Below are 26,762 nucleotides of genomic sequence, written 5' to 3'. Positions count from 1 at the left end.
TCCCTCTAATAATAGAATCTGCTGAGTCACTCTCATTGCTCAACCCTTAACCTGTATGACAGTTCCCCCATAGGACTAATCGGCAATCCCTTGCTAAAACATCACTATCAAATTTCTGAAGTCAGCCCTGTCTCCATCATCTCACACATCAGTGTTTAGGGTGACGCCCTTCAGCCCAGGAATTGGGCAATACATTTCTACTCTGGAAAGGCTGTGCTACAACCTATATCTTTTGCCTTATAAATCTAAAATTGATTCTGCTGATTTCAGCAATCTTAATGCTCATATCCTCATGGAGAAATCCTGTGCAGACGCAGACTTTGTAAAAGGTGCTGGCTGTCACAGCAGTTAGCGACGATGTTGGCTCCTGGCAGAGTACTTGAAACATGAGCACAGTGACCTTTGTAACCTCTGCATCTACCTGTCACTGACCTTCCTGAAGTAGTTCTCAGGGAGGTACAAAAGGAACAGCCATTGCCTGCAAGCTTTCCTCTCTATAATAACAGAGTCTGCAAAGTCGGTCTCATTCACTCATCATTAACCTAAATGACAGTGCTCAGGAAGGAATTATCAGCAATCTTCTGCTAAAATGATCACCATCCACTTTCTGAAGCCAGCCTGGCTACATTCTGCCACACCTCAGTCTTCAGTGTTCACTCTTCAGTTCAGGAATTCAGTCAATACAAGTCCACTCTTTAGCAGACTGTACCACAACCACCAGCTTGTGCCTTGTAAATCCACAGTTGATTCTGCTGATCTCAGTCGTCTTACACTCCTATCCGCACAGAAATTTTCCACCATGCACATGTTACACGTTACTTGAAAGTGCTTATTAAACCATTGCTATGCATTGTAAAAATTGTTTTTAGCTGTAAGTAAACTAGTTTGGAAATTATCAAGGGTGCTACTGGTGACCCCTTGACTTACACAATTCTCCATTTTACACTTACCTACATGAAAGTTGTATCGTTTTCATAAAAGTGGAGTTTCATGGTGTTGTAACATCTACTGGATACCTGTTTTCTCCCCTAGGGCTAAGGAACTTGCCGGCAAATGTGTCCGTGTCTGCCGCGCCCCACGTGCTGTATTCTCTCGTGTCCTGCTGCTGTTTTCTTTGACCGATTCCATGGAGGTGGAGGAGGCTGCAAGTGGTGGTCAAACACAGCTTTCAACGGTTCTCATGGTCAACATGGGGCGTACGATATTCCCAAACTACACTGTGAATAGGAAAACAAAAATATTTCAGGACAGAGAGGACCTCCTACGGTAAATACTTCGAAATGGTGCATCTGTGGTTGACTTAGCTGCTTCTTTGTAACTAGCAGTGACTGAATGACTGCCTGGAATGTAACATTTGTACAATACATTTCTCCAAACTTGGTGTCGTTCTTGTCTGTTCAATTTCTGCTTTCCATTTGCAAGTTAAAAGTAAGGATTTCTGTTGTAATAACTCGTTGAAATATGTGAGTATTACGCAGTAGGGCATAGGTGATTGTCTCAGTAGTAGTTCTCACTGCTGGCTGGTGTTGTAGGAGGTGAAGCAATGTCCTGAATTGCACTGTGCCACTAAGCATAAATGAGTCTGACCACTGAAAGAGGGTTTTGAGGTAAGGGCAGGAGTGAGGCTGCTCCCTCTTAAGACAATGTGCAAAAAGGCAAATAACATGTACCGCTCTGGCCATACAAATCTGTTAGTATACTTCTTGAAGCATTACTCATACAATAGGTGACACATTTACAGAAAAGAGCCCCCTACCAAGCAAATTTTTGTATAGGCAGCAAGAGTCCTTCCCAATTCAGAATGAGCTATACTGAACAATTAATGTGACCTATTTTTTAAAAAGGGTTCATAGTTTCTTCTTTCGATAAATGAAATTATGTTGTCAACAGGTAACAGGTTTGCATTTCTCATAGAAGCAGAACAATTGTTTCCAAGTAATTATCAAATGTAATCCTGAAATATTTAGAAAATGTTCAAATTCTGCCTCAACTGTATTTTTTCTGGAAGCAATAGGGGAAGTTTTACCTGAAAACACTGGAGAGAACCAGTAAGTGAAGCAACAGTGATGGCTTTAAGAAGGAAAGCAGGAATATAGAATGAAATCTGAAAAAAAATATCCAAAGACGGAGTGAGACACAGAAGGAACTTTCAGGCACATGCATCATTGTTGGCTTTTGCAAATTCTTAATTGCGATTTTTAAGGAATCGCAATTAAGGAATCGCAAAACCCTATGCATATAGAAATCGCTTAAAAAATAGAGATTTCTAAACATTCCTTAATTGCGACTCGCAATTTGCGAATCGCAATTAAGGAATACCTCCCCATTCATTCCTATGAGACCATAACTAACATTAAAGGAACAGGTTGATGTTTGCAGCACGGAGGGCGAGGGAAGGGGTGATGGTGTCTCAGGCGAGGCATGGGGTAGAGCACTCTCTTCTGCCTGGACTCAGACAGCGCAGCGGGTTGAGGTCTGAGTGGTAATCTTAAGCAAAACCGGAGCTTCCGGGGTCTAAAGCAAGTGAACTCTATGCACATAAGGTATTGAATTAAAGGTTTCCATAAGCGTTGGAACTTTTTCTCAGTTTTTGCCAAGTTGTGTGATATCCGTTCCTGGCAGTATGAGCCATAGTCCACAAATCTGAGGTTCTAATGCTCAAAATAAACTGAGGTATGAGGACGGGAGCAGGTAACCTATGACATCCTGAATGTGGCCCAGTATCTCTTTCCAGTACGTCGTTAATACTTTATATGGCCACCAAATATGTCGAAATTCTCCCTCTCCACAGCGCCAGCAAAGAGAGGTTGGTCCCGAGTAGATTACGGAGAGTTCCGTAAGCGAGAGACTGTGGTATGTTTTGGGTATATATCACCACAGTTTCTCACAGTGCTTGGGTGATATATCTACCTGCGCGGTGGCTTGCCATGTTCACAGGTAGGTATGGGTGCTTGTTGGTGTAGAGTGTTGGAGCACCTGATAAGTGTTGGATATGAGGCCCTTAGAGCCAGTATAAGTGCGAACATACATCTTGAAGAGGGTGAATGGCCGCAAGATATACCGATGGGTGTGGGGCACAATGCTGGAAGCGGCAATACTGTAGCAGTTAGGTGTCCGTGAGCTGGTAATCCACTTTACTCTGATCGAAGATCTTCATGCTGTCCCCCGCAAATACATCACGGAATATCCGACATTCCCCATGACTCCAGTAGCGAAATGAAAGAGGAGAGAGCACTGGGGGGGGGGGGTGGAGTCGGAGATGCGTGCTATCAGTGTGTGGTGGGAAGGGAAGGTAGTCAGGCCCTTTTTAATAGCCACTTTATCCCAGATACTAAGTACCATTCGGGTCGGGTGGCGATGTATGCACTATGCGGCCATGCGTGTTCAGGCAGCCATGCCAAGTCCCACAGTGGTCTGTATGCGATTGCTCGATCCATATGGAACCAGTGCTTCTCACTCTCTCGACCACCCGCACAGAGATAAAACACAAGTGGGCGGCCTAGTAATACTCCGTTAGGGCCAGCCAGACCGCCTCTATCCCTTGGGAGAATCAACAAGCATCCTGGGACCGGTTTCGGATTCACAATCCTCATCAGCCAGGCTATCTTGAATCCAGTGGCCAAGTGAGCAAGGGACTCACGTCTGAGCATACCCTGCCAACTTAGGGCGAACAAAGCGATACAAAAGGGAAAGATGGACGGAGCGTTTTTTGACTGGGTGTGAGTGTTTGGTTGGTTCAGATGCTCCGTCCATCACCACACCCTTTTATACCACTTTGTTCACCATAAGTTGGCAGGGTATGCTCAGACGTGAGTTCCTTGCTTACTTTGCCACTGGATTCAAGCAAGCCGGGCTGAAGACGGCTGAAATGCCAGCAACCGGTCCTCGGAAGCTCGTTTCCGGTCCAGGGAAGGCATGGCTTGGCAGTTTGGGCTGGCCTTTTCCCATGACTGATTTGCATATGGCCATGTCTGAACTGGGGTGGCAGAGTGGGCTAAAGAACGGTGATAGATCAAACCCAGATCTGCTGACTGGGTGTGAGTGTTTGATTGGTTCAGATGCTCCGTCCATCACCACCCCCTTTTGTACCATGCTGATCCAAAACCCGATACTATCTTGCAGACCTGGAGGCAATTCACAATCCGTGGGAAGGAGAAGACTGAGAAAGTGTAAGGAGTAGGTTGGGCTGGCCCCCAAAATAAATACCTCTCACCGCATCCCTGTTGAAAATCGTAATAGCTAGGGGCTCGACCACCAATGCAAACAGTAAGGGCGATAGCGGGCACCCCTATTGTGTGCCATGCAAGATAGTAACGGGTTTTATGAGCTGCCCATAGACCCTGGCTACCAGTGCTGGATACAAGCCCAATCATTTGGAGAGCCCCAACCCAATCCTTTCCAGACTAGCACGGAGGAAGGACCAATTTATCCTATCAAAGGCCTTTTCCGTGTCCAGTGAGAGGAGGCATGCGGGCATGTTACTGTGGTATGCCTTCTCCACTAAGTGAGATATGCCAGTGGGGTATAAAGCCGACTTGATGGGGGTCGATAAGGCCGGGAAGGTAGGGTTCCAGCCGCTGGGCCAATATTTTGTTAAACCACTTTGCGTCAGTTTTGAGCAGGGCTGTAGGACGGTAAGAGGAGCACAGCGCGGGGTCTTTTCGGCCAAAGCCAACATAGGTGTGAGTGCCGACCTATATGAGGAGGAGTTACCACTAGGTGGTCTTGTAGATCCGGTAGGAAGTGCCAGTAAAATGAGATTGGGATGCCATTAGGCCCCGGAGTTTTACTCAGGGGAAGGGCTCTGACTGCTACCTGGAGCTCCTCTAGAGTAATTGGGTCATCAAGTAGATCTGCATGATGTAGGTGCAAAGGCTCCCATATACAGGCATCATGGTAGGATTTAATCAACTCCGGGGTTGGCTCTTCAGAGAGTATAACATTGTATAGTAATTGTGGATAATCTGGAGTTTGTCTCATTTTTACGTTGCCCAACTTCCGTCATCTGACCGCAGTTTGGCAATATGAGTCTTAGCACGCGCCTTGGGGAGCCTACGGGCTAGGAGTCTACCCACCTTGTCATTCCCCTCATAGTGGCGTTGCTTCAATGCTAGGAGTGCCCACACAGCACTTCCCGTTCTATGGGGGCGTAGTTTACCCTGCAGTACTGCAAGCTGTCGTTTAGTGCGGCGTGAGGATCTTGCTTTGTTCTGTTGTTCCAATTGTTTCATTTCCTTTGTGAGATTGGATTCCACTACCTTCGACTCCAAAAATCCACTCTAAATTCCCTTTTATTGTCTTTTGAATTAGAAGACAGGTATTTTTGATCAGAGGCACTAAAGACAATTTGTTATTTCCTGTTACTGTTTCACCTCTTGGTAGTTCAAGGTTAGTTTCTATGTTGTTCTGTGTTTCACTTTCTGTTATATCTCCCCCAAAAATGATCACAGAATGCACTTGTAGAATTCCAACATTTCACGTTGGAATCTGAACGTCGTAAACTGATATAAGGCAACCTATTGCTAATATACACTCGGAATTTCACTAATATCAGAATTGCAAGGTGAAATAGGTATGTTCTTCCTTTAAGCTGTGAGCTGAGTTCGTTCTTGTTATAATTGCCTTTTCGAAACTTGTCAAGGAGGCAAAAGCCAAGAGAATAAAATTAGCCTCTGCAAGGGAGCAAAGAATGTTGCGAGGAGAAAGACTAGAGGCAATTAAGTGATATGTAGAGCTTTATTGTGATTACGAATATTTCATAATCGGAAGGAGTTGCTCATACATGCTGTATGAGCCACTTCAAAAAGGTAAAGGTGTCTCAAAATCCCAAACTTTTTATTTTGTGAGCAGCTGTGGAGAGTTAACTTAAGGCATAAAGTGAAGATGAAATGTGATGGTACATTACCTCGTGAAATATATAGTTAAGATGAATACATTTTGTGTGTTGTATGCTTTTGAGATCGTGGTTAAATCCTGATTAGTATTTAAAAAAATATAAAATACCCTAGGCTATCAACAGCGTAGAATAAACGTGATTGTGATAAGACCTAGTTGATATTGATAGAAACTGCAGAATCAGAATTCTCTGTCGCACTACTCATTTCTGCATTCTTATTAGAAAGCAGCAAAGCCAGTTCTCTAATGGCTGGATGTTCTGTTGCTATTTATTTAGGGGTGCTCAGTGTTAAACCTTTAACTTTTTGCTATAGACCGTTTTTCTTAATCTATAAGGAATATGTGCTTAGCATTTAACCTTTTGCTCTAGACTGTTGTTCTTAATCAGTAATTTATTACAGGAACTATTTCAGTTGTTTGCCATTCATGCCTATTTTAACTGGATTTTTCATCAAGGTAAGGTGCAAACCTCAAAATTCATGTTGACATTTTGCGAAGGTTAAAGTCTGAGGAGAAAAGAACAGTTTCCTCAGATGAGGAGGCGCAACAACAGCTGCCATACTGTTTCATTAATCCTCTTCATCACTGGTCTAACTTAGTGATTCATTCATCTCTGTCTTCGCATACAATAACAACTTTGGTATCTGATAGAGACATCAAGCCGCAGATTCCTTACCTTCGATCTTCCGGGCGTCAGGCTGTATTCAGAAGGTTTTTCGGTCATCTCTGTGTGATCTTGTTGTCGTGACGTCTACGTCGTCCATATAATCGCCACGTCTCTTCTTTTATTCCGCCTTTTTGTGTGCTAGGGATGTCTAGCAAGAACACCTCAGGGTTTAAGCCATGCAGCACCTGTCACTGCGCCATGTTGGTCACAGACCCCCACTTAGTTTTTCTCTGGAGAGCGACCACGACACAAAGTCATGCTCCAGGGCGCCAAAAGCTTCGAGGGAGCGGTCCCTAAAGCTAATCGCCGCAAGGCGTTCGCAGCCTTGGAGGTCTTCCTGTCAGTCTCGGTCGAGAGGAAGTCTCGAGCACCGCTCCGGGGAATCAAAGTCCTCTTCTTTAAAATCGTCAGATAAGCTGCGTCACAAGAAGTCGAAGCGTGCTTTGACTTCACCACGTTCGTTCTATGACGAGATGGAGGAACTTCGGCGCTTGAGGCCTCGCTCCGTGGAGCCGGTGCCTGGGTCAACTCCACGTTTTCCTCCCTTTCTGGGGCCGGAAGTGACCCCCGCCCAACTGAAGGAGTTCTATGACCCCTTGTGCAACATATCTGGGTGGCCTGACCCTGCCGGCGTGCCTTCAGGCCCTGCAGGATCGGATGATGGAGGCCCCATGGGTTCTGCGCCTTCAGCTCCCGCCCTAGCGCCACGACCTCTTGGGCTGGTCCCTGGGTCGGACCAGCGCCATTCACATCTCCATCGCGACCTTCCTCTGCGCCGCGTCCGCAGCTCAGGTCCTCGGTGTCCCCTCCCCAATCCTCGTTCCCGACGATATGGAACTGGTCGGGCGTTCACCGACGCCAAGACTGGCACCAACGGAGTCATACGGCTCCATGCCGTTTAACTTGCCCGGTTCTGAAGGGTTGAGAATGGATGAGGAGGATTTGGAGGGGAATAGGACCCCTTAGAAATCCCGCATCCCCAGGGCATGGACTGGTATGAGGAACTGGGTGATGCTAGTGGCCTGGACACCTCTCCAGATTCTGGCATGGTGTCTCCCCATAACCTGGATACGGAGGAGATGGCATCATTCGCCTCTGGTGGTGAAAGGGCTGTGGAGATCTTGGACATCCAGCTCCCTTCAGTGGCAGTTAAGACTAATGTCTTGACGGAGGTCCTGCAGCCTAGTTTTTCCAGCTCATAACCCTTGCTGCCTTTCAATGATACACTAACGGGCGTTCTTCCGGGCACCTGGTCCTGGCCCAGCACAGGGTTCCTGTGAATAGAACGTTTGCCCGCCGCCATCACTCTGCACTGGGCGACCCAGTTTTCCTCACCACCCGCCCCACCCCACCCCACCCCACCCCACAAAGCTTAGTAGTTCAAGCTTCCACTTCCCTTGGCTCGTTTCCTTCCGCACCGCCAGACAGGGAATCCAAGACACTGGAAAGCTTTGGGAAGAAAAGGTTTTCTTCCGCCATTCTAGCATTGCTGTTGGTTAACACTGCATGCCTTTTGGGCTGTTGTTCCCATTCGATATGGGACACAGTTGTGCAGGTGCTGCCCAGAGTCTCAGAGGAGGACCTGATTCTACTCTCCCTAGCCATTTCAGACAGGAGGGATGCAGCGAAGTTCACCATCCGATGTATCTTGGACACGACGGACTCACTGGGCGTGGCGATTTCCACATCGCCACGCCTGGCTGAGGACGTCTCGTTTTTCGGGGAATGTCCTAGCTAATCTTATGTATATACCATTTGATGGCTCCCATCTCTTCGGAGACAAAGCAGTTACTGCCCTAGAGTGTTTCAAGGACTCGTGGGCTACTGGCAACTCCTTGGGCCTCACCACAATATCCCGGGCTGTGTCGGCTTTTTGCTGCTTTTGTGGCTATGGAAGAGGCTACCAACCGCAACAACCCTATTCCAGTCACACGGCCCTGCTAGTTCAGCAACCTCTGCTGGGCCATGGCGCAGTTTACCCCGACCACATGAGTCAGAAAGCCAGAAGTCCAGCCAAGCCACGATCCCCTCCCCATCGCAAAACCCTCCTAGTTAGATACCCACGGATCATTCACGCCAGTTGTTCACAGAATACGCCATCATCTCCACCACTGGCAAAACATCGCCTCAGACTGGTGGGTGTTGCAAATAGTCAGAAGGGGCTACTCACTTCCCTTTGAGACTACCCATCCATCCAGTGTAGGAGCGGCTGACAGAGGATCACCTTACCCTACTCTGCGAGAAAGTCAAAACTCTCTTAGCCAAGGGAGCTATAGAGTGGGTTCCTGGACTAGAAATAGGCTGTGGCTGTTATTCCCGCTATTTTCTGGTACCAAAGAAGGTCGAAGGCCTTTGTCCTATCTTCCTCAAAAAGGAAAAGTTCAGTATTCTCACCATAGCTCAGGTCTTGCCTGCCCTTGACCCGGGAGACTGGATGGTAGCGGTGGACTTGCAGGATGCCTATTTTTCTATGAAATGAAATGAAATGAAATGAAAAATTACATTTGTATAGCGCATAACTGCCCTGAGGCCTCGCTATCCCCGTCCTGCCTGCCCATCGTCGCTACCTGTGGGGTACGGTGGGCCACAAAAACTTTCATTCCCGTGCTCCCCTTTGGCCTCACCTGTGCCCCTCGGGTGTGCACAAAAGTGATGGCGGTGGTCGTAGCCCATCTGTGGAGATCAGGGGTTCCAGTCTTCGCCTATCTCGCCGACTGGTTGTTGAAGGCGGGCTTGTCCCAAGCAGTCGTCTCCCACCTCTAGACTACAGCGAACCTTTCATTCACTGGGGTTCAATATCAACATGCCGAAGTCACACCTGACTCCCTCTCAGACAGCCCTTTTCATTGGAGCGGTTCTGGACACAGTGCAGTATCAGGCCTATCCTCACACCGATGTTTCAGCCTCTATCCTGGATTTCGGTGAGCATGATTATGAGGCTGTCCGGCCTCATGGCCTCCTGCATCCTGCTGGTGGACGATGCACAGTGGCGCACGTGGGCTCTGCAGTGGGACCTAAAGTTCCAGTGGGCACAGCATTGAGGAAGTCTCACTGATCTGGTTCAGATATCGGAGGGCACTGCAAAAGTCCTGCAGTGAATGCTGACAAACCGCAATTGTATCAGAGGCAGACCCCTCTGCCTTCCTCACCCAGATCTCACAGTGGTGACAGATGCTTCTCTTCTGGGATGGGGTGGCCATCTGGCGGAGGTTGAGATCAGAGGACTCTGGTCTCCGGCAGAAGCCAAGCTCCATATCAACCTGTTGTAGCTTCTTGAGATCCGACGGGGCACTGACAGCCTTTTTACCATCCATCAAGAGAAGGCTAGTTCAGGTGTTCACAGACAACACTACAGCCATTGGGTACTGCAACAAACAGGGCGGAGTGGGGTCATGGGCTCTCTGTCAAGAGGTCCTGCAACTCTGGACTTGGCGGGAATAACAAGACATTTCCCTGGTGATTCACCATCAGGCCCGTTCTCTGAACTCCAGGGCAGACAAACTCAGCCGAATTTGCCTTGCAGATTACGAGTGGCATCTCCATTCGGAGGTGGTACAAAGCCTCTTTCAGTGGTAGGGAGAGCCTTGGTTAGATCTGTTCACCTCCAAAGAGAACGCACGTCAGCATTTTTGCGCATTATAATTTCCAAGGCGCATCTCGCTCTACAACGCTTTTCATCACGAGTGGAGCTCAGGCCTCCTATACGCCTTTCCGCCCATACCACGCCTGCCCAGAGTGCTCAAGAAGATCCGGAACGACCGAGATTAGGTCATTCTTGTGACTCTGGATTGGGCACAAGGAGTTTGGTATCCCGAGCTTCTGGATATGAGCATCAATCCTCCGATCAGGCCATCTCTTCACGAAGATCTTCTGTCGCAGCAGCAGGGGAGGGACTCCACCTCCTTGCATGGAGATTGAGCGGTGACAGTTGATCGCTTTTGACCTTCCTACCGAAATCTGCAAAGTTATTCTGGCAACCAGGCACCCCTCCATGAAATTGGTATACGCCTGCTGATGGAACTCATTTTGTAGATATTGTACAGAACGGTCTATCGACCTCCTTATCACTTCTTTAGCAGATATTCTCTTGTTTATCCTTTCCTTGGTCCAGCAGGGCTCTGCTTTGGACACTTTGAAGGGCTACCTTTCGGCCCTCTCTGCTTTTCTTTGGCTGCCAGGTCAGCCTTCGCTTTTCAGAGGTTTTTTAATGGGTTAACTAACTTGTTTCCCCCTTCTCCTTTTCTTATGCCACTATGGGACTTTAATTTGGTCCTAACTTCCTTGATGTGTGCACCGTTTGAGCCGCTGCACAGCTCACTATCAAAACAGCCTTTTTGATGGCAATTACCCCTGCCAGGAGGGAGAGCGAACAGGAGGCACTGTCATCACAGCCTCATTACCTGACCGTCTTTCCGGAAAAAGTGATGCTAAGAACTAGGGCATCTTTTTTTAGACAAGGTTGTAACTCCATTCCATCTGGGACAGTCTGTTATTCTGCCCCCTTTCTATGCACCTCCGCACACTTCCAAAGAAGAGGAGCGTCTCCATCGTCTGGACCCAAAAAGAGCGTTATCGTTCTACCTTGACCATATCACGCTAGGTTATCCTCTGTATCAAAATCTGTTACACCTTAGCAAAGAAACAGCCTCATGAAGGCCCCAGGGCCCATTCCACCAGGGCGAAGGCTGCCACCACGACCTTCCAGTGTGGTGTTCCAGTTGCTAACATCTGCCAAGTGGCCACGTGGGCATCTCTGCAAACGTTCTACAGACACAATTGCCTTGATTCTCAGGTTCGCAAAGAGGGTCTTTTTGGCCGCTCTGTCTTGCAGGATTTCCTGGGTATCTGTTCAAAGTTAAGGAATCTGCGGCTAGATGTCTCTATCAGATGGACTAGTTACTTACTTTTGATAACGTCTTATCTGGTAGAGACATGATCTAGCTGCAGATTCCTTGCTGACCCACCCATACTCCCTGTACTGCCAAATTGTTGTTAGTGTTAGGGCTGTTCCCCTTCAGGGCCCTAGCTTCTTTTTTAACACACCGTGGTCAGTCACTTTATGGGTCTGCGCTTCTGATGTGGAAAGTTGTAAAATGTACTGACGTCAGCGTGCTGGAGTGGCGGTTAGTTTGATGACTCTGAAGTCACGATGAAGACAACACCATGCAGAATCAACTGACACCACCTACCGCCACGCAGGGGTACTGCTAAGAAAAATCATCCAGATCCAGCCCGATGCCTGGAAGTTCAAAGGTAATTTATCTGCGGCTAGATTATGTCTCTACCAGATAAGGCATTACCAAAGATAAGTAACTTGGGGTGTCTAAAAAAACAAGAGAGGATAAGTTACATCAAGAATGAAGATATTTGAAAAAAGCTCAATGACAGACCACACTTGAACATAAATGCATTAACGCTGGAAATTGAATTGATCTCAAGAAAATTGTTTATCTAGACCAACACTTTTAGTTTTGATATTAAGTTTTCCTTTGAAGTGCGCGCACACCTCATCCCCTGTGCAGTTTTGTAGTATGTAACACCCAAAGTATAAATTAACAAAGTAACATGTCTCAATTTTGAATCCAGCTTTGACTTCTACTCCTTGAATTTCTCCATTGTCAGTTTGTTGAAAGATTTGTATTTTGGATATTCAGATTACAAAGAGTTTCATAAGCTTACAATGTCTCCTAGAATCACACTGAGGATCACAATGTCCATTCTTTTTTATGAGAGGAAGAGCAAGGGGTCAGAAGACATAGCTTAGAATGTATAATGTATAGGAAGATGGATGGACACAATATAAAATGATAACAAGGGGCTGTGGTGTTCCATGTCCAGATAGCATTTTCAATGTATTCTGAATTAAGCAAAGATCTTCTTGGCATCACATTTCTTTAGCAAGAAAACTGTAGAGTGAGAGGATTGATCTAGAGATAAAGATCAAATGTGTTATTTTAATTCCGGACTAATAGATCTTTGGTCTGTAACTGTAATGTTTCCTCAGTTGTCTGAAACAGATGACTTTGTAAATTAAATAGGCCAGTTTATATTTGAATTTGACTTCAATGGGAAGCCAATACTGTTCTTTCAGGATCGGGGTGATGTGGTCAAATTTTGTAGTGCCTGATACTGAACTTGCTGCTATATTTATATGATCACAGTGAGTGTTGACAACGTGGATTTAGGAGCTGCTTTAAAGTGACGTGTCCATAATCAGCATGGGAGATTATAAGAGCTGGGACCACCAAGTGAAAGTTAAAATGTAAAAAGGGCCTCTTGCCGTTGTACATTGATAGTGATGGGGAAGGGGACAATTTAATTAAATTAATTTGAAAGGGAAGGATTGAAACCTCTAATTGTAACTGATCAGCCGTGCCAAGAACAATATCAGTTTTTTGTGGTCAAGTCTGAGAAAATTTAATGATATCCACTCTGAATTTTTGAAGTCCATCCTAAAAGAGATGAATATCTTGGGAGGAAAAGTTGATTCTTCACGTATTGGTGAACGTTTGACCCCTATAATCATATTTTTCAGCAGGTCCATTTACAATTTGAACAAAATAAGAACAAGTATTGCACACTGAAGTTCTTTAGGTGATGGGTAAGAGAATAAAATTTAACATTTTTGGGTTTGGTAAGGAATGAGGTAAACCACTTCAGTACATTTCTTGTGAATCACAACAGGTCCTCATGGGGTCCTCAAAGGATGAGGAGGCATGTGTCACTTCTGTCCAACATGCCATGAAAGTTCTCAAGCATTTTTAAGTTCGCATTCTGTCCTCTAGCTCTGAAAAAAATCATATTGGAGTGGGGCTAGAAGTTCCTTTTTGGTGATGTAGGATGACCATTGTTCTTCCATTTGCTTCTCTAGACCTTTATCCAGCGGAACAGTTCTGATGCTTGCTAGATGACAGAAGATATTTTTGTGACATATTTTATTGAGTTTTAGAAGAAGTTGCAAACCCATATCACGACATCTCATCAGGCTCAATTAAAGGGTGTTACACTCCAATGAAGCTTTATAGAAATCTCAATGAGCAGTAGCCTAATGCACCAGGTGTTCATATACCGTTTTAGGTTTCTTCCCGTTCTGAAGCAATACTTTCTTAACTGGGCTAAGGCTTGGTCATAAGGGTGGTAGGCAGTGCTTAATTTGAGTTGGTGGTTACTTGTGCTCGGCACCTGCACTTAATTGTAAACACCGGCGCTTGAAACAGTCTGCCACAGGTAATTACGAATTAAAAATGACAATTACCGGGGGCGTGGTTTGGACGCCGGAGAATATGGCAGCTTGAATTCTTCTCTCCTCCGTGGCGCCGAACTAATATACGATTCCGGTGTTTTCCTGCAACCGCCCGCTGACATCGGAGGAACGGTGATACAGCGGAACATATATGGCACCTGACGATAATATTTAGATGCCTCAGACACGCTCCTGAAAGCTGTTCGAATCGGTTGTTGGCTGCGGCTGCATGTAACCTTGCGCATGTGACCCTATGCGAGGCCCCGAGTCCCCGTACTGGACTCGCCCGATCCACCCGACCAGCCAACCAAGCCTCACCTGTGCGCAATGTCCAGAGCCCGTTTCACCTAACCTGCTCGCCAGAACCAGCACACGCCATGCTCGCGGGATGGTCCTCTCCATGCTTCAGGTACCGCGTGCTCTAACCTGTAAGATGGCGGCCACCCGCATCTAAGCCAGCCCGATCCTCATGCGCGACCGCTCCTACATGTTTCCGCCTGCCGATTACTCCAGCACAACGGAGCAGTGACTGGTTCTTTGTAATTATATGTGCAATTTTGAATTGAGAGCCGGATTTAATGTGCTGAAAATGTGAGCCAGACCTAATGAGCCTACATGGTGGAATGAAAAAGGAACCTAAATGCACCTGAGATAGCGCGTTTAATAGATAACTCCTTGGTCACTCTTCTTACCTAATACGCGCTCCACAATCTGCCTGTTTTATGCTGGATACACCCATGAGGTGGTTGCTGATGCCTGACTTTAACAGGGATGTCGAATGTAGATCCTTCACCATCACCATCCTTGCCTGACCTCAAGATGGCCGACGCCATGGACATTTCTTGCAGCCATTAACATGCAGTAGCACTGAGGCTGGTGCTTGCTGAATGACTGTTTGATTGAATAACTGAATAAATGACCCGACCTGGATAACTGTATAAATCAATAGCTGCTTGCAGCCATTAACATGAAGTAGCACTGGGGCTGGTGCTAACTGAATATCTGAACTTTACTCGTCACCTGAAGAACGAAGAGCGAACTCCAGCCTTCCTACGCTATCTATGCCCTACAATCTACGAATACCTGGCTGAATACAGCGCCCAGCAATAGTGTTGGTCCAAAGCTTACTATTGTGCTGCTGCTGTACTGCACCTTATCAAGTGTGAACTGACGTCACAGCGACTGTCCATTCCTTCACCATGGGAGAGAAAGAGGCCAAGAATCTTAAGAGGCTGAAAGCTGACCCGCCTAAACCAGAATCGCCGACCAAAGGGAAGCGTGATATCAACGCGACTTTGGACACAATATTGCTCAAACTCGCCGAGGTCCATGACATAGCCAAGTCAACCAAAGATGAGATATCTGATCTCAGGCAGGACATCAAGGACATAAACGTCAGGCTTTCTGAGACGGAATGTAGAATTAGCCAACTGGAAGACTCCGAGGTGAAGGGGGGCAAATCTCTCAAGGAGCTCTCAATTTCAACAGTCTCCATCACTAGACGTCTGGCTGAGTTGGAAGACAGGCACCGCAGAGGGAACCTGCGTATCTTCGGCATTCCAGAAGGCGCGCAGGATAAGGACGGCTCATGCATATCTTTCCTGGAGTCCTGGTTTACGCAGGCCACCAACCTCTCCTTCAGCAATCCGTTGGAATTCGCCGGGCCCATAGGGTTCCAGGTCGCATCACATCAGGTTAAAGGGGTTCCAGGCCGATTGTTTGTAAACCAGGCCGATTGTTTGTAAACCTCTCAGGTACCAGCATGTGGAGCAAATCCTGTCTTTCATGCGCCAACATAATCACATACTATGGAAGTCCAACAAAATATTCATCTCCCAAGACTATTGCAAAGAGACGGTGGACGTAAGCAAAAACTTCCTAGCTCTCCGGCAGTATGGCTTTGTGGGCCCGGCGAGATTCAGAGTCCTGATACAAGGTGTACTGCAAATATTTACAGACCCGACGCATCTGAAGAAATTTCTCGATGGCCCGGAAGAGTCTTCAGTAGACGCCGCTACTTCGAGTGCCTCTGGTGCTAGCACTTAGTACTTGTTGTCAATATAATGGCTCACTAGCAAGTCTGTTAACAATCCTTCTTGTGCAGTTAAATACTTCATGGTCGTTCTTATGACGATTATAAGTCGCAGTTACACTATGTTCCAGGATATGTTCCGTGGTGTGGTAAGACGCTCTTTTAGAAGTGGTATGGCTGAACCAGACGTTATGACCATTCTCTAGAGTAGTATATGTATACTGCTTCTGATTAATGCTTGTTAACCTTCATGTGATGTCCCCATGATATGCTTATGGTCCTCATTGCATCTGTAGTTCCGAACTTAACAGCGATTAAGCAGGATGATCCCTGTAGTTGTCATCGACCCACTCACAGTTCTTTTGGCGTTTTTAAGTCGCAGTTGCACTATGTTCCATAATGTGTTTTGCACTGTGGTAAGATGCACTTTTAGAGGTAGCATGATTGAATCAGATGTTTCTACATTCTTTAATGTGAAAAAGGTATACTACTTCCAATTACTGTTCGTTAACCTACATGTGATATTCCCAGGATATGCACAGGGTACTTATTAGCTTTAGTAGTTCTAAATTATATAGTGATCGTTGTTGCTTTTTTCTCCCTGGTCGCCATGTCCTTGGAATACTTTTGGGGTGGGGAGGGTGGGAACGGGGAGGTTTGGGAAGGGTGGTTTGGGAAGGGGTCTTGTTTTTATGGTTATTTGTCCCTCTTTTGTTCTTATTTTTCATTTGACTTTGTGCTTAAGTAGCTACTCTTTATAAATCAGTTACAGTGCCCGACTTGTATTTGTATTTGTATGGCGTTTTTGTAAAGCGCATGGTTACCAGAGGGCATCCGAGCGCTAAGATAGAGTGAGACTCAGGGGGGGGGGGGAGCGTGAGAGGGAGGGGGAATCATTTGGGAAAGAGGAGAGTTTTCAAAGATTTCCGAAAACGGAGGAGGCCGGGTTCCGCACGAAGTTGCAATGGGAGGGAATTCCAATGGGAAGCCACGTTGACCAAGAAGCGGCGGCCTCCGGTACGAGTTTTCTTGATTCTAGGCACCGTAGCCAGGAACCCATTGTCAGAACGCAGGGGTCTGTTGGGTTTATAGGGGGTGACCAGGCTTCTCATAATCGGGGGTCCTTTACCTTGGAGGATTTTGTGGGCAGTGCATAGTGATTTGAAAATAATCCTCTCTCGAACGGGGAGCCAGTGAAGCGCTTTGAGAGCAGGCTTAGCTGATGACCTAAGGGGGATACCCATTAAAAGCCTGGCAGCTGCATTTTGGGTTTGTTGTAGTTTGTTGATAGTAGCTTCCGGGGCTCCCAGGAAGATTGCATTGCTGAAGTCTAGTCTAGAAAGAACTAGACCTTGTATCAAAAGCCTCCTAGAGTGCTGCGGGAGGAGGTGGAGGATTTTGCGAGCGGAACGAAGTAGGCCGAAGCAGGTACCTGCTGTCTTTTTTGCCTGAGTCTTAAGCGAAAGGTCCTGTTCCAGCCAAACGCCCAGACTTTTGATTTCCTTTCTCGGGGTGGGTGGGACCCCTAGACAGGTCGGCCATATGGAAGGGGGCAAAAGGGCCGACTTGTGACCTAACATCATGATTTCCGTTTTTTCTCCATTAAGCTTGAGTGAGGAGTCACACATCCAGGCATGGATCTTAGTCAAGCAGTGATGGAGATTGTCAAAGCATTGACTAGGCTGTGAAAGTGAAACGACCAGTTGGGTATCATCGGCATAGCTTATTATTTTAATCCCGAAAGGGGCGACCACCTCCTCCAGGGGGGCCATGTACACATTAAACAATGTGGGGCTCAAAGATGAGCCCTGCGGCACACCACACTGGAGGGGAATTAAGGCAGATTGTGAGTTGCCTTCCCAAACTTGGAAGGTGCGATTCGAAAGAAAGGATGCTAGCCAGGTCAGAGCAGACCCTCGTATTCCGACTTCAGCCAGACGGTGGATCAAGATACGGTAATTCACCGTATCGAAGGCCGCACTCGGGTCCAGGAGGATCACTGCCACTGACCCTCCTGAATCCAGAATACGCCTGGCCTCCTCGATGACAGTGAGGAGAGCGGTGTCAGTGCCTTGGCCTGGGCGGAAACCGGTTTGGGAATCGCGTAACCGATCATTGGTCTCCAAAAAGTGGGAAAGTTGGTGGTTCACCACTTTTTCGGTGATCTTACTAATCCCTGGGAGAAGGGAGATCGGTCTGAAATTGGCAAGCTCTAGAGGGGCGAGACTTGTGACTTGCAACAAAGCAGAGATGGGTATTCTCCACAATTAACGCAGTTGGCGTTCAAAAGAATTTTTTTTCAATCGTGTTTTTTTCTGGTATCAATCGTTTTTTGAAACGAAAAACAATTCAGTCCGATGTCCGAATTATCGCGATAATTCAGACATCGGACTTTGTTGCAAGCATGATTTCACAAAGTGATAGAAACGAGATTCACAAATTATTGGATTTTCCTTTGAGAAATAGATCATCAGAAAAGTACAAATACAGGATTACCAACAAAGCCCTGAAGAAGTCTCATGGAGACGAAACGCGCCGCGTCGGCAATGATCATGTATTTTGTTCTAATGATTGAATGAAAATCTCATCTATCAAATAAAGAAAGACGACAAAAATAATTTTGGATTAAACAAAGTCTCCAGCAAAGTTATTGGGTTCTGGGAGTTTACTTAGTATGATTGAATTTTGATAATTGAGTATTCTTTTTACATTTGATTACTATATTCATTAATTCTCTTAAACACCTTGGTATGTGCTGAACAATTCATTGTCTACAGTATTGATTTTGGTTTTCCAAAATATAAAGGGAGCTAGGGAGGTCAGGTTCCCAGTTCGCGCACTACCGTCTTTTTGCTTACATCTTCTAGAACATTAGTCAAACCAGTGCAGGTTTAGAGTGCCTTGAACTTTTTTCTTGTGTTTAGTAAAAATGACAATTACCAGCAACCCAAGCCATTCTTATGGCTACGAAGGCTTGAAATAGTCCGAATTGGGACACTTGTAGGAGTGTGGTGGTTAGTAGTTGTGTTTTTACTATAATTTGCAACATGGCGGGGCAATATGTGGTGCAAGCTCCAGAGGCCTCCTGACGGCAGCCATGGCACTTATTTCTTTTACAAATTAAGTACTGGTGGTAGGAAACTGTAGTGTTCAATGAGTTGTTCATATACTCCATATAATCTCATCATATTAATGGTATTCAGTTAGTTGGCATATTCAATACATCTTTGCAGCCATACATGCTGTTCTTGTATGCATAGTTAATCTACGAAAAATCAGTACTTGAACAGCAAGCCATACCAAGTAGCAACAAAGGGCATCCAGTTAACAAGGGGTTGTTCTAGACTTGTGTATACTCTGGACACAGTTGTTATCCGACATCTAAGTTGGTGGAGCACTGTGGGTTATAAGTACCACTAAGAGCAAAGTAGTCAGAGTCTGCTACAATAGGGAGAGGGCAGGGGTGCAAGCTCATGCACTAGAGAGGATGGGTCCTCCTGGGTCTCCACTTGTTCTCGAACGACGTATAGAATTTCTTCTCATGCTTTTACCATTTTGATTTGATTTTAAATTTTATATAGCGCTCGAATGCCCTGAGGCCTCTTGGCGCTGCTTCTAATATTGGTATGATAAAGGATGCTAACTCTACATATTGAAAAGCCAGGTTTTTAGAGATTTAGAGATTGAAGAGCCTTAGTTTGGGGCTAGTTGTTAGTGTTAAAGGGAGCGAATTCCACAGTTTAGTATTGCTGCGATGAAGCTTCTCCCACCCCAGAAAGCTCTTTTGGTTTTGGGGATCACTAAAAACTCGGCAGCAGATGATCTTACATTTCTTGATAGAGTATACCATGTAAAGCGGCCTCTCAGATTGTCTGGGCACACATTATGGAGCGCCTTGTAGGCTATGCATTATGATTTAAATGTGATTCTATTTTCAGCAGTTTGGCGAATCCCTGCAACACTGCTTGCTATTTCGAGATGCCCAAGAGCGGTCTTGCTGATGCATTTCGCAGCATCTGTAATTTCCGCATAAGGCTTTTTTGAATATTTAGAAATTGAGCATTTCCATGATCCAATCTGGATACAGCTAGTGCTTTCATGACAGTCTTCCGAAAACTGGATGGGATGAATGGGCAAATCCTTCTAATCTTTAAGATGAAAAAGCCTGACAAGATTATGGCGTTGATCTGATCTTCAAAGATCATTTTACCATCAAAGATGATGCCCAAATTACTCACCTTTCTCACGGGCGATGGTAATGATCCTCTATCCTTTGGCCACCAGTTGGTTGACCAAATGGAAGTATTCTTGCCCAGGAGGAGAACCTCTGTTTTCGCAAAGTTAAGTTTTGGTAGCACTATTTGGCTTCCTGATAAAGTGCCAGGCTTTCGTATTCCGCCCATTTTACTACATCACTTTTACATTGTGAAATCTTGGGACCCCTTGGTGACTTCCATCTGGTTGCTATCCATCATTTGCCTAATAGCAACATCAAATCAAATAATGGGCATATTTTCTTTTTTTATATAAAATATTTTTTATTGAGTTTCTTGAACAGAAAATAAAATAAAACCAACAAGTAGTGTCATATCACCACAGGCACATAGCAGAAAAACATACTTTAGTCCTAAACACACAGCATATATGGCAGCATCTGGAAACAATAAATATCAATGTTTTTTAACCTGGTTGGAGGTCATTCATCACCAGAGATGTCTCCGCCTCGATCACTCCCTCCCCCTTCCTGTGTCCCCCAAGCATTGGCTTGTTATCTTTTGCTCCTTGGGGGTCGGGTACATAACCCCTAGGAGACCAAAGAAGATAAATATATGTTGTGGACGAAACCAGAAAACTGCCACCAGTTATCTCTAGACTATGGAGCAACTGGCTAATGTTGTTGCATACTTTAGAATCATTCATCTAGCTGTAATGTGCAGAGTAGTGTTATGGTGCATGGTGCCGCCTGCTTTTCATGGTCCCCTTTTGTGGAATTTGATGCTCACAAAGCTAGCCAAGCAAGACCTGTCTTGCTGTGTAGTCAGTTTATCTACAATACCTTCAGCTCTGTTGTACTTGCTCTACAGGATTCTGCTTGTTACTCAATGCAAAACTTGAAGATTGTAGGAGGCTGGAACAGTATATGGTGCACACTTATTTAAGTGAAGCACCCTGCACTAATCTAGACAACCCTTATGGTGAATCTATGAAACTGATACACATATCAAATCTGTATCATAGATGTGTAACATATATAACAGTTTAATCTCCTTGCATTTATGCTTTGGTTTTCCTAGGTATGAAACAGCTATGCACAGTTTGATTGATATCGCAGCTGCCACTTCTAATGGAAAGTGGGAAGAAGCTAATCAGTTATATCAGTGTGCAAAGGAATCCTGGAAGGAATTGAAAGATCACCCAAATCTAAGGTAATCTTGTAGAAATATCATGCATATGACGTTCCATGACCTATATGTTGTTTAAGGTGGCAATTCTAGTGTCTGATCCTAATCGACAGGTAGTCAAACCCATTCAAAAATAGTGGGATCTGTGAAAAAGTACAGTGAAATAAAAGTACCTCATACCCCAGACGGGTGCTATGTTATTAAATCTGGGATAGGGTTAAGGTTAAAAAGGGTGAGATGTGTTGAGGATGGGTTATATATCCTTATCATCGACAAAAGTAGTCAGCATGTTTCAGCCTACTTGCGCCTGAAAAGGTTGTCTGCTTTCTTCAGGAGAAAGAAGAAGAAAGCTGACAACCGTTTCAGGTGCAAGTAGGCTGAAGCATGTCAACCACTTTTGTAAATGTTAAGGATATACAACTCATCCTTCACATTGTTGTGACTTTTCCTAATACCCAAATAAGCACAACTCAGATCGGTTTCTACTAGGAGAATAGTGATAATATGACTGTATATCTTTTCACTCTGTAACTATGAGGGTAACTCTGGACACTATACTCTTAGAACTAGACGAACAACCATAATATTTAATTGACATATTTATTCACTACCCATGTCTCATAGGAGGTCTACATATTGTTTGTAATACCATTCGATACTCCACTCAAATGAGTAAAAAGATGCTTTAGCTCTCCATCTTCTTTGACATAATTCCAGGCAGCAATCCATTCAGACTCTTATTTCTCCCACATCTCGCTCTCCAGTTTAAAACACACAGGGGTTTATAAATAAATTCCAGTCTACACCTCTGTTTTAAATTAACATCTACAGAAACATGATTTGCTCAGGTGTTATTAAATTTGGATGTCATGAAATCTGATATAAGGTGGGTGCCAGAGAGCCGGCAACGAAGATGACTGCATAATAAGTGGGCTCTAGTGATCTGAGCATACAACAGGTGCATCCTTGCCGAATTAGAGTAACTTGACATATCACACGGCCAACATTTTACTGTGTGATGCAGTTGCTATCAGAATTTTGTTCCAGAGCGATGGCTAGCATTTGGAGACTGCCAGATGCAGCCCTGATACTCGCGTCTCTGATTCTGCCTCCTGTATGGCCTGTTGGGTTTTGAGCGGTGTGCCTGGCTCTCTTGACTTTCTAGCTTTGCTGCTCCGGCCCCCAGTCCATCCTGGAATTGTGTCACAGGAAATGAAGGCTAGTCTTCAGGCTAACAATTATAAAATTAACTCTCTCACCGTGCACCTTGACAAATTCCAGGAGCGGGCGGACAGCCAGGACTTCAGACTCACTTAGGTGGAGACTCGCATATCTGACATGGAGGATATGCAAAGTTGGACTGGTGATTTTGTGATTGCATTGCAGCACGAGTATAAAATGACTTGGAGGGACGATCACGGCACAATAATATTGGTATCCTGGATGTTCCAGAATCAGCTATGCTCAACAATATGGAGATTTTTGTGAAGGAACTTTTAGACTCACTGTTTGGCCCCCCCATGAGTTTTCTAATGTATTCATAGTGGAGAGAGCATACCGATCTCTGACCCCAGTTCCAAAACACTGACAACGCCCCAGACCTATAATAGCACGACTTCTGAATTGTAGCGATAGGGATCTTGTACTGAAACTGAATCATTCCTCCCCTGACCTCCTCTGTCGCAGATCTCATTCTATCCTGGCTTCACCCTTGCTTTTCAGGAGGCCTGGTGGTCATTTGTGAAAGTCAAGAAAATTCTCTGTAATAAAGGCTTTAAATACACACTTTTTCCAGCAACTGGGAGCTGCCACGGACTTCATTGAATATGTCCCAGCGAAAGGTAGTGCAGCGGGATTTGCAGGTGGCAGTTGGAGGAACACTTGATAAGAATGAGGGTTAACCTTGCTCCATACGCTGTTCTGTACCAATGGCAGCTCTGTAGTCTCATATTTCCTTGTTCTGATCCTACTCACTGGTTTCTTGTGTTGAGCCGTTTGTAAGTTTGCTTTAGATCGCTCTGTGGGGCAACTACCTGACCACAGTGTAACATAGATCATCTTATAACCACAAAGTCACATGCTGTTTGTTATGCCATTGTCTGTTTTTATCCCTTTACAGTCTGGCGATGACAAAATGATTTAAAGAACTGTAATGCTCTCCGATAACTTGATATGAAGCCTCTGGGGCACGAGGTGTGTTTGCGATATTACTAACGGATTTTGGCGAAGAGGCAGTAAGATAGATTCATTATTTCATCTGTCGGGCTTGGGTGCGATGCTTTCGTGAAGATGTTTGCCCCAGTTGGATGCTGGTGTGGATCACTCGGAGTTTGACGCCCTCTGAACTCATTGTTGCTACATACACGGACAGTGTTACTACTGACCAAGTTGAAATCATTGCAGTTTTCCGCCAGTATTATGAAACTATATATACAGGCTCCCCTACCCATAGTGTATCTGATGCTTCCCACTATCTTGATCTTGTTGCTTTGTCTTGGTTGGAATCCAATATCGGGGGACGGTTTAACACTCCGATCTTCCTGGCGGACATCAAGGTGGCTATTATGAGCCTTCCCAGTGAAAAGGCACCGGGTGGATCTGGTCTCCCGGTGGATTTCTACAAAGCTTACATTGACCTATTGGCACCCTGCCTTCTTGACATATATATGGCGGCCATTCGCGTGGGAAGGCTCCCTCCCTCCACTATGGAGGTGGTCATTACAGTTCTGTTGGAGCCTAATAGAAACTCTGTATCCTGCTCTTCTTATAGATCTCTGTCCCTCTTGAATACCAGCATTAAGATTCTTGCAAAGACCTTGACACAGCGTCTAAGTCCTTCATGCAGTTTCTGGTGTTGCTGGATCAATCTGGCTTCATTCTTCAGAGGTCCACGGCTTATAACCAAGGCTCCCTGTTTTCCATTTTTACAGATAAATAAAGACCGAAAATCATTTATTTTCCTGTCTTTATTTATTTGTAATCATGGATAAAAACGGAGATTGGATTCTTTGTCTGTTTCTAAATGCCGTCAGTCATGACTGCTTGGTCAATAACTGTGCGGATTGACAGGCGAAGGGTTAACAAAAAGAAAGACGTTTTTAGTAAAGAGGCTTAAACAATAGTAGATCAGCACAACCTTGATACTAAAATGTTCATATTTTCATGTAGGTGCTTTTATTTAGCATCTCTGGGTATTCATATTATCGAAACCTATCGGGCGTTTAAGCATGAAAGCATATTTATCGGTTACATAAATGTGGAAATATACTAGTTTCAACTTCATTTTTTCACAAAACCCAAAATAAATATGGATAAGTACAGATAAAATTAGCAAAAAATAAATATGGATAAATACAGATGGAAATAAAAAAAAAAAAATACCATAACATCGGGAGCCCTACTTATAACCTACACACTTTGATGGTCATCCTGCAATGTATGCACCCTATGCTCCCTTTGGTTGTGGTCCTGCTCGATGCCGAAAAATGCTTTGATACATAGGACTAGCCATACATGATGGAGGTACTTCGACGCCTTGAGCTGGGGTTCTATTTCCTGTCGCTTGTCTCTCTGCTGTACACCGCTCCCTTGTCAGGCGTTAGGGTGCAGGGGCTATATTCGGAGGCATTTGCCATACTTGTGGCACCCTGCAGGGATATCCATTGTCCCCTCTGATATTTCCTTGGCAATAGAATCGTTTGCATGCTATGCAAGGAAATTCCATGCTCTGCGAGGCTTGAAGTTTGGGTCTGGCTGTCTTGTCATTTCTCTGTAGGCTGATGATGTAATCCTTTATGGCCAGACACCAGAGGAGCATCTATCACCGGTCATCTGTGAAATAGTTCAATTTGGAGGCCTCTCCGGGCTCCACATTAATTGGGCTAAGTCTGAACTGTTCCCTCTTACTGAATTCTCATTGATTCATTTTACAGAATACCGGCTACAGTGGAGTCCACAGGGGGTCATATATTTGGGTCACACGATTTCATGCTGACCTCACTAGAGAGAGCTTTGTGTTAGACAAATTACAAGCGCAGGTGGACAGATGGCTTTGATTACCCCTCTGACAGGCTGCATTCCAGCGGTGACAATGGTTGTATTGCCAAGGTTTCTCTACTAATTTGCTAACATCCCTGTGGAACTCCCGCAGGTTTTCTTCAAAACAGCTGCGTCAGATGTTCCTCCTTTTCATGTGGGGTGCGCAACCGCCCAGATTTTGTTGGGAGGTACTAGTGCGGCCCCTACAACGGGGAGCTCTTGTGGTTCCGGACTATTATGCATATTACCTAGTTGTGCAGACCCATTATGTGCGCTGTTAGGCGCAGTATCCCTGCTCTGAGGCGCACCTCGGGGTGGAAAGGACACCCTAGCTACACTTTCTGTTATGCCGCGCGTTGCTAGGGAGGATGTGGATGTTACAGCCTCTACGTGTCAGTCATGGCGGTGCTTGGCGATCCTGGGGGTCCTTGAGATTCCTTACTCACCGCTCAGTCCCCTAATGGAAGACAACCCGCTGCTCCCCCCAACGTGCGAACGTCCTATAAAATCCTTATTGAAGAAATCTAATTTGTATGTATTGGGCGATCTTTTCGTCGATGGTGCTTTTGTGACACTTTCTAGCTTTCTGAAGAGATGTGGCCAGTCCCCCCTTACAGTTCTAGCCCATCATAGATGTCGCTGTATGGCCATAGCTGGCTTCCCAGCCTTCCCGCAGAGCCTTATTTCTTTTCTGTATCCCCTGTTCTCGAGGTTTGAACTGACCCACTTGTTGAGGCCACCAGAGATGGGAGATGGCATTGGGATTCACGCTTGCTCATAAAACATGGGAGTACTGCTGTGCACAGGCAAAAGACACGCCGGTCAGCTACAGGCATAAGTTGATACCTTTTGAAGTTTCTTCATCAGTATTATTATACTCCTGCTCGGGTAGCCAGATTTGGAGAGACGGACCAAGTGAGTTGTAAAAGATGTGGTTTGGAGCGTGCTGATTTCTTGCATTTTGCTTGGGGTTGTTTGAAGATTTAACAGTACAGGCATGAGGTCTGCCGTGTGGTATGTGACGTGATCGCGATTGCGGTTGAACCTTCTCCCCCGCTGGCGCTGCTGGGTGACAGAGTCCCTCCTCCTTACAGGCGCCGGTCTTGGCTGAAAGGCGGGTTGCCGTGGTCTGGGTGCATACTGCATACTGGATGGCCCACTGCTGCGCGGAGGCTCCGAGATGTTGCGGGAGGCCCGCGGTCCCTGCAGGGGACCCCATAGGAGGGCAAACCCCGTAGTAGGGCGTAGGAAACCGCAGGCCAGCCAGGGGGAGGGAGGGGGGGGCGGGGCCGGACAAGGGTAGGCCACCCCCCCCCTTTTTTCTGGGATGTTATGGGGAGCCCTGCCTTCCGGGCGCTCTCTTTGCTGCTGCCCCCTCTCACTGTCGGTCGCTCCAGGCTGTTCCCGCCAGCCTCAGACGTTAGGCCCCTAGCCCCCACGACGCCGGACGCGAGGCCCGCAATTTCGCTCTCTCTCGTCGAGCAC

General features: G+C 45.8%; 1 protein-coding gene across 1 annotated transcript in view; it reads left to right on the top strand.

Moving 5' to 3' along the window:
- The window catches only part of FAN1 (FANCD2 and FANCI associated nuclease 1), a 234,852-nt gene that overhangs the window by 93,977 nt on the left and 114,113 nt on the right, over positions 1-26,762 (top strand). The window contains exons 5-6 of the mRNA XM_078684916.1: positions 1,033-1,266; positions 21,132-21,263. Of these exons, the coding sequence (XP_078541042.1) occupies positions 1,033-1,266; positions 21,132-21,263 (366 nt within the window). The remainder of the gene's footprint in view (positions 1-1,032; positions 1,267-21,131; positions 21,264-26,762) is intronic.

This window comes from Lissotriton helveticus, chromosome 3_2 (assembly GCF_964261635.1).
Source record: "Lissotriton helveticus chromosome 3_2, aLisHel1.1, whole genome shotgun sequence".
Lineage (NCBI taxonomy): Eukaryota > Metazoa > Chordata > Amphibia > Caudata > Salamandridae > Lissotriton > Lissotriton helveticus.
This window is presented reverse-complemented; position numbering and strand designations above follow the sequence as displayed.